The 12215-nt window shown below is 46.9% G+C and overlaps 1 protein-coding gene across 8 annotated transcripts in view; it reads left to right on the forward strand.

The window, feature by feature from the left end:
- Nucleotides 1-5962: 5962 nt before the first annotated feature.
- The window catches only part of MSI2 (musashi RNA binding protein 2), a 399485-nt gene continuing 393232 nt past the window's right edge, over nt 5963-12215 (forward strand). For all 8 annotated transcript variants that reach the window (XR_006341155.1, XM_043902746.1, XM_043902743.1 and 5 more), the window contains exons 1-5: nt 5963-6157; nt 6452-6492; nt 6823-6904; nt 7623-7707; nt 11483-11524. Coding sequence is in view for 7 of the 8 variants with exons in the window: in XM_043902746.1 (XP_043758681.1) it covers nt 6096-6157; nt 6452-6492; nt 6823-6904; nt 7623-7707; nt 11483-11524 (312 nt within the window). In the remaining variant the exon portion in view is untranslated. The remainder of the gene's footprint in view (nt 6158-6451; nt 6493-6822; nt 6905-7622; nt 7708-11482; nt 11525-12215) is intronic.

Here is a 12215-nt window from a genome sequence, read left to right on the forward strand (position 1 = left end):
ATGAAATTAAAAGATGCTTACTCCTTGGAAGGAAAGTTATGACCAACCTATATAGCATATTAAAAAGTAGAGACATTACTTTGCCAACAAAGGTCCATCTAGTCAAGGTATGGTTTTTCCAGTGGTCATGTATGGATGTGGGAGTTGGACTATAAAGAAAACTGAGCGCTGAAGAATTGAACTTTTTGAACTGTGGTGCTGGAGAACACTCTTGAGAGTCCCTTGGACTGCAAGGAGATCCAACCAGTCCATCCTAAAGGAAATCAGTCCTGAATATTCATTGGAAGGACTAATGCTGATGCTGAAACTCCACTACTTTAGCCACCTGATGAGAAGAGCTGACTCATTTGAAAAGACCCTGATGCTGGGAAAGATTGAAGGCAGGATAAGAAGGGGACGACAGCGGATGAGGTGGTTGGATGGCATCACCGACTCGATGGACATGAGTTTGAGTAAACTCCGGGAGCTGGTGATGGACAGGGAGGCCTGGCGTGCTGCAATTCATGGGGTTGCAAAGAGTTGGACACGACTGAGTGACTGAACTGAACTAAATTGAAGTGTTCATAATATCAAAAAATAAAATAAAGTAAGGCCATTGATATACCTTTTGATGAAACTATATTTATGCCAGCGATTGTAACTAATACAGTTTTGTGCCTCCACGGTTCATTAAAAATATCAGTAATTACATTAAATGTAAATGAACTATACTTACGAGTCAACCCAATAAATAAAGGAACAAGGTCCAACTGTATGCTGTTTATAGGAAACTTACCTAAGGAAAGGTTGAAAGCAAAAAGATGGAGAAAGTTATGCCAGACAAATGCTAACAGAAGTTAGAGTAATTCTATTTATTGCAGGCAGAGTAGACTTTAAAGCAAAAAGCACTAGGGTTAAAGATCATCTATGCATATATTAAAGAAACAATCTCTATGAAAACACAAAGCAAAATGACAAATAAAATGTAAAAAATAGAAAAATGTAGTCATATTAGGAGATTTTCACAGCCCTTTTTGATGTACCTTATCAAATACTTTCAAAACACAGAGAAAAATATGAAGGATTTATAGTAGGCATTGGCAAATGTAGTCATATAAGGAGATTTTAATGTAATACTATAAAAAGTGATAGATACTAGTAAGGCTACAGAAAATCTGGATAATATAAGTAACAAGCTTGGTTTAATAGATGCATATAGAATGCTAAATAACAAAGTATACACATTCTTTCTAAGACCACATGGAGTATTTATAAAAACTATTTACCAAAGCAAATCTTGACAAATAAAGAATCTCCTTTACAGACCACCTCTCTGAAGTCAAACCAGATTTTTAAATAATTAAAAATCAAAACAAAAACTTGTGTTTAGAAATGTAAAAATGTATGTGTATTGAGGCAAAGAAGAAATCATACTTGAAATGTAAACATTCTTTGCCTGGGATGGTAATAAAAATTCTATATATCTTGTGGAATGTAGTTTGAGTGGTACCTGGATTGAAATCCATAGCCTTAAATGTTAAAAATAAAAAACCCAGAAGGCTGAAAATTACTTAAGCCACCAAGAATTTTTTTAAAGGCAACAAAATAAATCCAGAGAATAGAACAAAGAAAATATGATACATTAACGATACACAATTTTATTTTTATATATGGTATATATTCTTATATGTAAGAACATAATATATATATAATATTATATAAGAGTAAAAATTAATGAAACAAAAAATAGTATTAGCCAAATTAAAAGTTGATTCTCTGCAAACACTAGTAGAAAGTAGAAAGAATCACTAGATAAAAATAGGGAGATCTCAGACACATTGGATACAGAAAAGAGACACATACAATAATATATGGAATGCAAAAAAAATGGAGAGTATGGATGGATGCAGCAGAGATGAGAATATATTAATTGAAAACTATGAACACCATTTTGCTAATAAATCTGAAAACCTAGATGGTATGGATAATTTCCCTGAAAAATATAATGAGTAAAAACTGAGTCAGGAAGAAAGAGATCCACAGCCATCAAAGAAATGGAATCAGTAGTTAAAAATCAACCTAGGAAATGTTTCTCTCAGAGCCAGACATTTTACCAGCAAGTTCTACCAAACAGTCAAGGAACACATAATTCCAATTTTATACACACTGTTCACGAAAATGGAAAAAGAAGGAACACTTACTAGTTCATTTTATGAGCCCAGTATAACCAGAGAAAGGCAATATGAGAAGGAAAAACTGCAGCCTAATTGACTTACGGACAGATACGAAAGTTCCTACAACAAAATTAGAAGTTGTCCTTCATTCATTCATTCTTTCATTCGTTCAACAAATGTTTGCTGAGCATCAACCATGCATCAGTGGGCTCTGTGCTAATGATATTAATACTGGGAGAGCAGAAATGTTTGCGAGCTTATGACTTAGTGGAGGAGATGAGCAATGAAGCAAATGATCACACACAGTATGGTACACAGAGGACATTTTGGCAGGATAACAGTGCATACTGAGGGGGATTTAGCCGGGTCAGAGGTCAAGGAATGCTTTCCAGACATATTAGTGGAGTAAGAACCGATGTGGGAAGGGTGTTTAGGAGGCAACTTCAGGGCTCTAGTGGGAGATCTGAGATGCAGAAGCAGGAAAGATGAATTTGAGAGACATTGTGGAAGTAAATCCAACAGAGATTCGTGATGGATTGCACATTGGAAGGTGTCAACCTGAAAAGGAGCCAACCTTGTCTCTAAGATGCCTGGGGCTCTCTCTCTGTTCATCAAGTGAACTTTTAAAGAGGTTCACATTTGGGGAAATGAGCATGCCTGTGTTTCTGGACGAGTTGAGTTTGGGGTATCTTTAGGAAGGCTAAATGTAAATAGTAAATGGGAAATTAACCAGTCTGGAGTTCTGTGGGGAGATCAGGCTGGAGATTTTAATTTGAATGCCATCAGAAGGTAGGTGGTATATAACCCATCCTTCGGAGATTCTCAAATAAATAAGGGTGTGTAGTTGAGGCAGAGAATGAACACCACTATTTAAAGGAAAGGCAGAGGAGGAGAAGTCAGGGCAAAGAGAAGAAGAAAGGCTGGAGAGGTAGGAAGCAAGTCAGGAGAATTCGGGCATCCACGATGCCGACGGAGGAGTGAATTACAAGAAGATAGTGTCCAACAGCGTCATGGGCTGTCGAGGCTTTAAGAGGGTGGAGGACTGGTGTGCTTCTAGGATTCTCTTGATCCGGGGCTATATAAGCCGGAATAAGCTGGAGGAGAAATGCATGATGATAATAAACTAAGAGAAGCAAGAGTGAAGTTTTTGGACATTGAGACTTTTCCTGGAACCCATCTATGGTGTGGGATATGCAACTCCATTCATTTGCCCAAACTCAGACTTTTAGACCAAGAAGAATAAATGTTACTGCATGTGAAAGTAAATAAAACAATGTAGTATTAGTGATTTAAGATCTAATTTTCTCTTTATAACTGCATGGCTAGCTCCTCTCTGTTTAATTCAGTTTAGCTTGTGTAGGTCTACAACAGGGAACAAGGGCACTCCACTCTCGCCTTGTAAAGGACAGAATAAATATACATGCAGCAGAGCCAAAGGGCATGAGACTGATGGCCAGACCCCCTTGAAGGAACTGACAGGTGGGGGTAGGGTGTAACCTGGCAAGCTTTGTTCTTCTGGGCCCCTGATGTAAAATGAGGGGGTTGGATCAGCACAGGCCTTTCCAGCACCAATGACCTGTGGTTCTACGGTAAAAAGCTGCCACAAAATCCCATGAGCTCTGTTGTCTGCATTTTGTTATTGAGAATGATCATAATAAGCAATTATCATAATAACAACTGGGTTTTCAACACATGGGACCCCAGATGATTTGGGAAGCAGCTTGGAATGAACTGGAAAATGCTTGGGCTTCTGGTTTAAAGTTTTAAAGTGCTTTCTAAAACTTGTATGAAGTAATGATTGATATGATTTTGGCCAACTGATGCAAAAAAGTGACTCATTTGAAAAGACCCTGATGCTGGGAAAGATTGAAGGCAGGAGAAGGGGACAACAGGATGAGACGGTTGGATGGCATCACCGACTCAATGGACATGAGTTTGAATAAACTCTGGGAGTTGGTGATGGACAGGGAGGCCTGGCCGTGCTGGGGTCCATGGGGTGGCAAAGAGTCCGAAACGACCTAGCGACTGAACTGAACTGAACTGAATCATTGATAATAAGCACAACCCATACAGGCGTGCAATGAAAAAGGGACTTTTACATGTGTTCATTTCAATCACTTCCCTCACCCTATCAAATTTGTAAAGGATAGAATTACCCCAATTGAGGAGACAGGGAGATTAAGGCTTTGGTTGATGTTGGGATTTTTCAAATAGTCCGCTTTTCCAAGGCCCACAGTGAACCTCGTACACTTTTGGTGTTGAGTGTACCTCATTGTGTCCTAATCCCAGGAAAATGAACGGGAAAGTGTTAACTGGGAATCAATTCATGCTTAACATTAATTTGGTACTTGATGAACCACAACTTTATGTTGCCCCTCATGCCATATTAACTCAATTTATTGTAATAATTTAAAACAATAAGGATAATTATATCCTTATTGTTTTAAATACTCTATAAATTGAATCCAGCCTGAATTTGGCCAGCCTGAAATCAGCTGGAGAACCGTGCCATGTTTCTGTGAAGCTACAAAATCGGTTGTTAGGAGTTTTCAGTGCCGGCAAAGATCAACACCAGCATTTATTAAGCATCTACTGTGCGCCAGGACCTGTGCCACACCACGCTGCTCCCAAAGCGGCGCGGGCGCGTTTGAAGGCTTCTGCCACCGTCAGCCACATCCCCAGATGGTGGGGGGCTTGGGCTATTTAGGTCTCCTGCATTTTACTATCTCGGCATAGAAGCAGAGTAAAACAATTATATATACCTATATATACATATATATATAGCACAAACGGGATGGAGAGGGATTTTCTGAAATAACCACCCTTTCCGGCCCTCCCAGAGATGCTCTCAAAACTATTTCTTACTATACAAAAAATTTCGACTTAAACTCCAATCATTTGACCTTGACCCCTATAAACCTATTTTATTATATATTTTTAAGCGCCGTCTGATTAACGCGGAAACCCTTCCTTCGGCCTTTTCTCACCACTGGAATCGCGTCCGTTTCCTCAAAGTTCCAAAATAACCTTCCCCGGGCACGGATTCGTACCTCTGCCGGGGAAGGGCGGGGAGCCGCGCAAGACGTGCCGGTGTGGATCCAGAGCCAGACAGAACTTCCAGCGCGAAAGGAAAATAAAACTTGTGGCTGGGGTTTGTGCGGAGGGTGTCCGCACCATCCTGAAAGCCCCCCGCCCCCCGTCCTGGGGGTCTCCGGGAGCGCCCGAGGAGCGCCAGGGTTTGGGTTTGATCCCGACGTCCTTGACCTAAATTTCTGCGCGGCGGCTGGAAAAAAGGGCGCAGAGGCGGGAGGGCGGCGGTTGCCATCCCCGGATCCGGGCGGCCGGGGACCGGGAACTTGGATGGAGAGGCCGAGCTGGAGGGGTGGGGGGCGTCTCGTCCCCGGCTCGAGCGAGCAGGCAGGCAGGCAGCGAGCTCCCCGCGCCTCCCCCTTTCCCGGCGCGCCCGCCCCCCGCAGCCCATGTGACCCCGGGGAAGTCGGGGTGCGCCCCCCCCACCGCGGCCGGACCGTCCGGAGGCGGGGCCCCAGCGGGCGCGGGGCGCGCGGGCCGCCCCCCGGGTCCGGGCTCTGGGGCCGGGGGAGCGCGCTCGGGCGGGAGGGCGGGGGCCGCGGGGGCCGTGACGTCAGCGGCATTGGTTACACGACGTTCTAGAACCCCGCCCCACGTGCGCGGGGGGCGGGGGGGGCCGCGGGGGCGGGGCGGGGGGTGTGCGAGCCGCGGGCCCGAGCGGAGCCGAGCCCACGTGTGACGGCTCTCGGCGCGGCCCCGGCTCCGCCGCTCGCGGGGACTCGGAGAGCCGGGCGGGGGGAGGAGGCGGAGGGCGGAGGGAGCGGGAGGTCTCGGGCTCGGCGCCGGCCGCCGCTGCGCTCCGATCGCCGCGCGGCTCGGTGTCCGGGGGTGGGGGGGCGGGGGGGCGCAGCCATGGAGGCCAACGGGGGCCCGGGCGGCTCGGGCGGCGCCAACGACTCGCAGCACGACCCCGGGTAAGTTTCCAGCCGCTGCGCCCCGCGCCTTCCCGGCTCGCTCCCCTGGCCGCGGCGGGGCCGGCGGAGCGCGGCGCCCGGCCTCTCCGGCGCCCCCCCCCCCCGGCCCGCCGGCGCCCCCCCCGGGGAGCCGCGCACCTCGGGGTGGCGTTCGGCCGGCGCCCGCTCCCCCAGCCCACCTCCCGGCTCCCGCTCGCGCGCTCCCCCCCGCTCTCCCTTTAGCTTTTGTAAGTTACACGTCAAAATGGCCGATCTGACATCGGTGCTCACTTCTGTTATGTTTTCTCCCTCCAGTAAAATGTTTATCGGCGGACTCAGCTGGCAGACCTCACCAGGTAAGGGAGGGAGGGGGGCACGCCCGGGTCCCCCCCTTCTTGGCTTCTTTATTGCTCTTTGTTATCCCGGTGTAGGAACCCCCCCCCCCCCGCCATTGGCTCCCCACTTCTCCTGTGCAAGGTTATTTTTTTAAATAGCAAATCCTTTCCGAGCCCTCTACGCGACCTCTGTTGCCGAATTTCCCCCGCGTGTGCAAAAAAACCCCCAGAATAACAACAGAAAACTACTTTTGGTTTTTGTCCTTGATCAGAATTTGCATTGCTTTTTTTTTTTTTCCACACCTTCCCCCCCCCCCCCCCCCCCCCATCTCTCTCTTTCTCTCTCTACAGATAGCCTTAGAGACTATTTTAGCAAATTTGGAGAAATTAGAGAATGTATGGTCATGAGAGATCCCACTACGAAACGCTCCAGGTAAACCATCCCCTTCTGGATTTTGTCTTTATTTCAGAACAAAGTTTAAGTGTTATTTTTGGAGGTGTCTTCGGAAGTAGCTAAGCGGATTTAGAACGGGGCTCAGGCATGTGGCTGGTTTCGAACGTCGCTCCATCCTCCCCCCCCTCCCTTCCCATTAACCCCAAAGGTTATTGTTAATTGGTGCTGAACTCTGGATACAGGGATGTCCAGATCTGGGCTTTAAGTCATTTTCCCCTTCACTTCTTTTTCTCCCGTTTCAAATGACGTTCAGCTTCATTCACTTTCCACATAGTTTTTTTTTTTTTAACGTGTGCACTCGCGGCGCCCCGAACTCTTAAGCCCCCCTCTTAGAAAGCTGGTTGTGTCTCCTCTGAGTGTCGGGGCTTGTTTGGAATAAACAAAGCGTTAAAGAAAGGGAAGGAGCGGGGGGAGGAGAGAAAAACTGAAGTGGCCAAGGAGTGGGGACACCGGCGTCCCCCAACTTACCTCCGCGCGCCCCGCCCCCGCCCCACCGCCCCCGTCAGCCTTGATGTGTTTCCGTACGGGGCCCGGGGTGGGGGTGGGGGGCTGAAGGCTTGGGGGGTGGGGAGGACGGGGGAGCGGGGGGATGTGGGGGACCCTTGGCTCTGCGTTCTGCACCGAGGGCTCCCTCCTGGCCGCTCCCGATGGTGCCACATTCTCTTGTTTGTGTCTCCCCCTCTTTGTCTCATTTCAGAGGCTTCGGTTTCGTCACGTTCGCAGACCCGGCGAGTGTAGATAAAGTGTTAGGCCAGCCCCACCACGAGTTAGACTCCAAGACGGTAGGTTCTGCCTCTCCGTGTGGTCGCGCGCCCCCTTTCCAGGACTGCCCGGGCCCTGACAGTCCCGTTTAAAGAGACAGCGCCCTCTCTTGCCTCTGCTCAGAGCGGGGCGCGCTGCAGCAGAGCTCGTGTGGGTTCTCAAGTTTGCCGCCGCCGCCGGGTTTGGGGGTTTCTTTTCAGGGTCTGCCCCACCGCAGCCCCCCCACCTCCCCCGATGCTGCCACGCCTCGGCTTGGGGGAGGGGTCGGCTTGGCGAGAGGCTACCTTCCGGGCCAACAGGACCCTGAAAAGAAACTCCAGCACCGGGCCGAGGCAACTTTCCTTTGTCAGCCGAGCCCTGCCCGCGTTTCCCCAGTGTGGCCGTGCGAATCGGCTTATAGAAAGCACACGGCCGGTCTGAGGGCCGCCGAGGGGGCGGGGGCGCTAATCACTGTCCAGGCAACAGGTCCCCCCCCTCCCCGCCCGGGCACTTGGGATTCGGAATGCGGTTTGAGCAGGGAAGGAGACCTCCCAGAGCTAAGCTGGGCGTCCAGTGGGTGACTCCAGATGGTGTGAAATCTAAGGCTGATAAGGGATAAGGCCTTGGGTATCAGTGTTAGGTTTTGTTTTTTCCCCTTTGCTTTCTCAGATCCTTTGAGTTGTAGGTGGTTTTACAGCATGAGAACGTTTTCAGGTCCAGTCTTGAGGGGGTATGGGTCTCTAAGGTCAGAAGAGGAAGGGAAGAAAGTATCAGTGTATGAGAATAGATTTCGTGGGGAGAGGAGAGGAGTTCTAGCGTTTTACTGTGGCTCCCCTGCCTTCCCTGTGTGTCTGCTAGAATTTCCCCAAGGTCTTTGTACTGCTGCCCAAGGCAGGGTCCCCGAGGTGACACTGGGGTGCGGTGCTGGCCTGCTGGGGACTCACCTCTCCGTAGTGGGCCACTGGGTCGGGGCAGGGAGTCAGGTTCTAGGCCCAGCTGTCTGAGCAGAGCTTGGGCACGCTGTTCCCTGTCTGTAGGCCTCAGTTTCTTCTTCTGTAACATAGAAGAGTAGAACAAGTGATCGGTTCGTGTCCCTCTTGACTTTTAACACTGAATGGAGGAGAAGAAAAGAAAAGCCTGGCCACCTTTGGTGTCCTGAATTGATTTTGCAAATTCACCGTGTTTCTCTGATCAGAGGTCAGAGGCGTTACCTCCTACTGCCTCCTCCCTCAAGAAAAGACCCCCCACACTCGAAGTTGCTTTATTAACTGAGCTAGACTTGTCCTAGCTTGTGGCCCAGGCTTTTGCACTTTGAGATCATTTAGTTTCAGGGATAGCCATTTGCAGGGTGGAAACGGACCTATGAAGGATTTTCTGTCTCCTTGACTTCTCGGCTAGACATTTCACAAAGCTAATAAAATTAAAGAGGAGACAGATTTCAGGGTAAATTTGGGAATAATTTATCCACCCCTCTGCCCACCCTGCGGGAGAGAAATAGCATTTGATTTCTATGGTGGCTGGTGGGTCGTCTCCCTCCGTATCAGATGCAGAGCCTGCAGTTTCTGCCTCAATAATTGTTTGTAGATGTGTTTTGGTCACTATTATTTAGTATAACCTAGCTTTTGACTTTGTTTCAACGTTCAGTGCAGGAGGCAGACGCGGTTGGTTTATTGACATGGAAACGAGGATCTTGTTTACTGTTACCTTAAAAGCTTTGTTTAGGTAACGGCCATTCACATCCAAAATAGTACCCTAGTTTTTTCCTAGAGGATTTGTAGCTACAGTAAGTAGAGCTGTACCTAACTAACTAATGTTTTCATTTTTGGTAGTTTTCTTTTTTTGTTCGTTTTTAAAAAAATAGCTGACAGGGATGTACAAAAGGTTGGGATTTGCCATTTTTCTTTTGACTCGTCCTCTCCATTTGAGGTTTCAGAGTGTACACTTGACCCATGGAAGAACTTTCACTGTGGTATAACACGCTGTTACCAACACCCGATACCAGAATTCTGAATTGGCTTTGGGTTTTGTAATTTTAGATACATATATTTTTTAAGCGCTCTGCTTTCTTTACTTCTCCCTACCTTTCTCCAGCTCCTGGCCTTTTCCTCTTGACATATTCGTCACCTTTTACCCCACAAACATGGTGCTTATTGCAATTGTGTGCTGATCAGCTTAAAAAAACCCAACAACTTTGGGAGAGTGTTTATGAAAAGACATATCTGTCTTGTGTTTGGTCAACAGCATGGAGAATCCACACCTGTTGTATTTCTCCTGTCGACAGCTCCTAGTCAGTGCTGAATATACCTGTAGCTGTGGTAATGTTAATCTCCATGAAAGGGTAGTTTTCCTAGAGCGGAGATTTTTTTGTCTGTTTTAGTTTTTGCAAAGTAATCTCTCATTTCTCAGGTGATGTTTAAAGGTGGAAAACATGCTGCAGACTTTTATGAGGTCTTTAAACTACCTTAATAAAAGTGGTAAATCTTTATGTCTTACCGCCTAGGTCCTAGGGGATGTTAAGTCTGGAAACAGAATCGGCTCTGGTGTGACTTTCCCCCACTCTGTGCTTTTTCCCAAAGCATTACTCTCCCCTCTGCCTCCGTGGCAGAACTGAAAACAAGGTTGAGATTTACATTTTAAAAGGGGAAAATTTTAATATGAAAGCCAAAGCGGATAAATAACTAACGTGTAGCTGTATTCTTGCCACGCTCTGGGTTGAATTCTTCCCAAAGATTTGTGACATTTAGAAATCTAATGAAAACTAACAGTGGGAATATTTTTTCATTCCTTCCTTCTCCATATTTTCTCTCCAACAACTTTTCCCCCCTCAAATCAGCCTATCAGGCTCAAAAGCTTCTGTGGGAATTGTTTGGGGTTTTAAAGCCAGTCCCTGATTGAGACCTGCAGATGTCTGATGTGGAGTACAGTTTTTTCTCCATTCAGATTGGGGTTGGGGTAGGGGGAATACGCTAATTGTTACACTAGATTCTGACTGCTTTTTTTCAGTGGTTTTTTTTTTTTCTTTTACTTTCTCCCTATAATGGCCTTACTTTTGTAATATGGGTTTGGTTGCTGATAGATCTTTACCCCTGTGATTTTTAAAATCCAGGTGCATTTAGCTCCTACGTTTCCTTTTACTTTAATTTTTTATTATTATTTTAAGAACCAACTCAGGCTCCATAGTTTTTTGACACCTGCTTTCTTTTGAGGTATAACTACAGAAGGAACTGTCCTTCTGATTCATCATAGGTAATTTTACTTTGCAAAAGATGAATGAACTAATTCAAGCAGAGCATCCTGTTGGGTGTCAGTGGAGGGTTTTTTTGATGTTGTTAATTTAAAAAATTTTTGGAATCCTCTTCTCCACCTGTATTGTTTAGTTATCATTGAGGAGAACTGCCATCCAATTACTTATCGCTGAAAGGACCTTCCATGTAATTTTCATGTTTTGATTTTTCTCAGTGATGATGTTGCCATCTTTTCTCCCAGCCATGCGTCACAAATTAGATGCAGGTACCATTTAATGTTCATTGTCCTTGCCTAAATAAGAACACACGCTATCTGGCTTGTTAAAGCATTGCACGTTGAAATACATAGTGGGGCATTTCAGAAAGGCTTGCCGTGTTTATTACATTTTGGGAAGAACTGTTAAAGTTTACATCAAACTTTAAGGAAACTTTTGAGTTGTTTGAGAAGTGACTGAAAGCTGGGTTCAAAGCCTGAGAAATGAGTGATTAATACTTAGGCGATTAATCGTAATTGTTTTTCTCCCCTCAAAAGTCCTGCAGCTGACTCCTGTTTTTCCATTTTTTCCCCCAGATTGACCCCAAAGTTGCATTTCCTCGTCGAGCGCAACCCAAGGTAAGTAGGAGAAGCAGTAACAGGATTTTAGCACTCAGAGGTGGTTGCCAAGGATTTCAGATTTCCAACAGAGCAGTGGCAGTGATGTGTTGAAGCCTGGTGCATCCCGTTTCTTCAGGGTATCAGCGTGTGGCAGTGAGGGGGGCCAGGCCAGGCGCTGTGGGAGATAACCGTGTGTCTGCTAGTAAGCCATTCCCAGGTGGGTCTGAGCATCCTTCTGGGGGCAGGGACCAGCCTGTGCTTTCGTGGGAGGACATAGCACTGTCTGTTGCAATATTTATGCAAGCGTTCTATTTATTTTTTAAGCATTGCTGAGATCCCATCAGGAAAAGTTGGCCATTTCCTGGTGACTCTTTTGGAGGGTACTCTTTGGAGGTCTAACGACTTGGAGTTTAAGGAGAGGAGTAGGATTTAAGTAAACAGCTTGTCCTGTCTTTGTAGACCCCAGATGCCCTCAATCCGACCGAGGAAGCGGTGGATGTGTTGGTTTCAGGCAGCCTGGGTCAGTCTGGGCACACCTGAAGCCAGTATTGTGCTGCTGTTTTGGGCAAGTGCTGGTTCCCCGGGCGGAGAAGAGCTGGGAACGTTTCCCCTTGCAGGAGTGGTACTGCAGGGCTTGCTGAAAGGCTTGAGATAGGCCTTCACTGTTTCCCAAGTGTGTAGTTAACGTAATTTTCCCTGAGCTTGCCAG

Source organism: Cervus elaphus, chromosome 5, assembly GCF_910594005.1.
Source record: "Cervus elaphus chromosome 5, mCerEla1.1, whole genome shotgun sequence".
Lineage (NCBI taxonomy): Eukaryota > Metazoa > Chordata > Mammalia > Artiodactyla > Cervidae > Cervus > Cervus elaphus.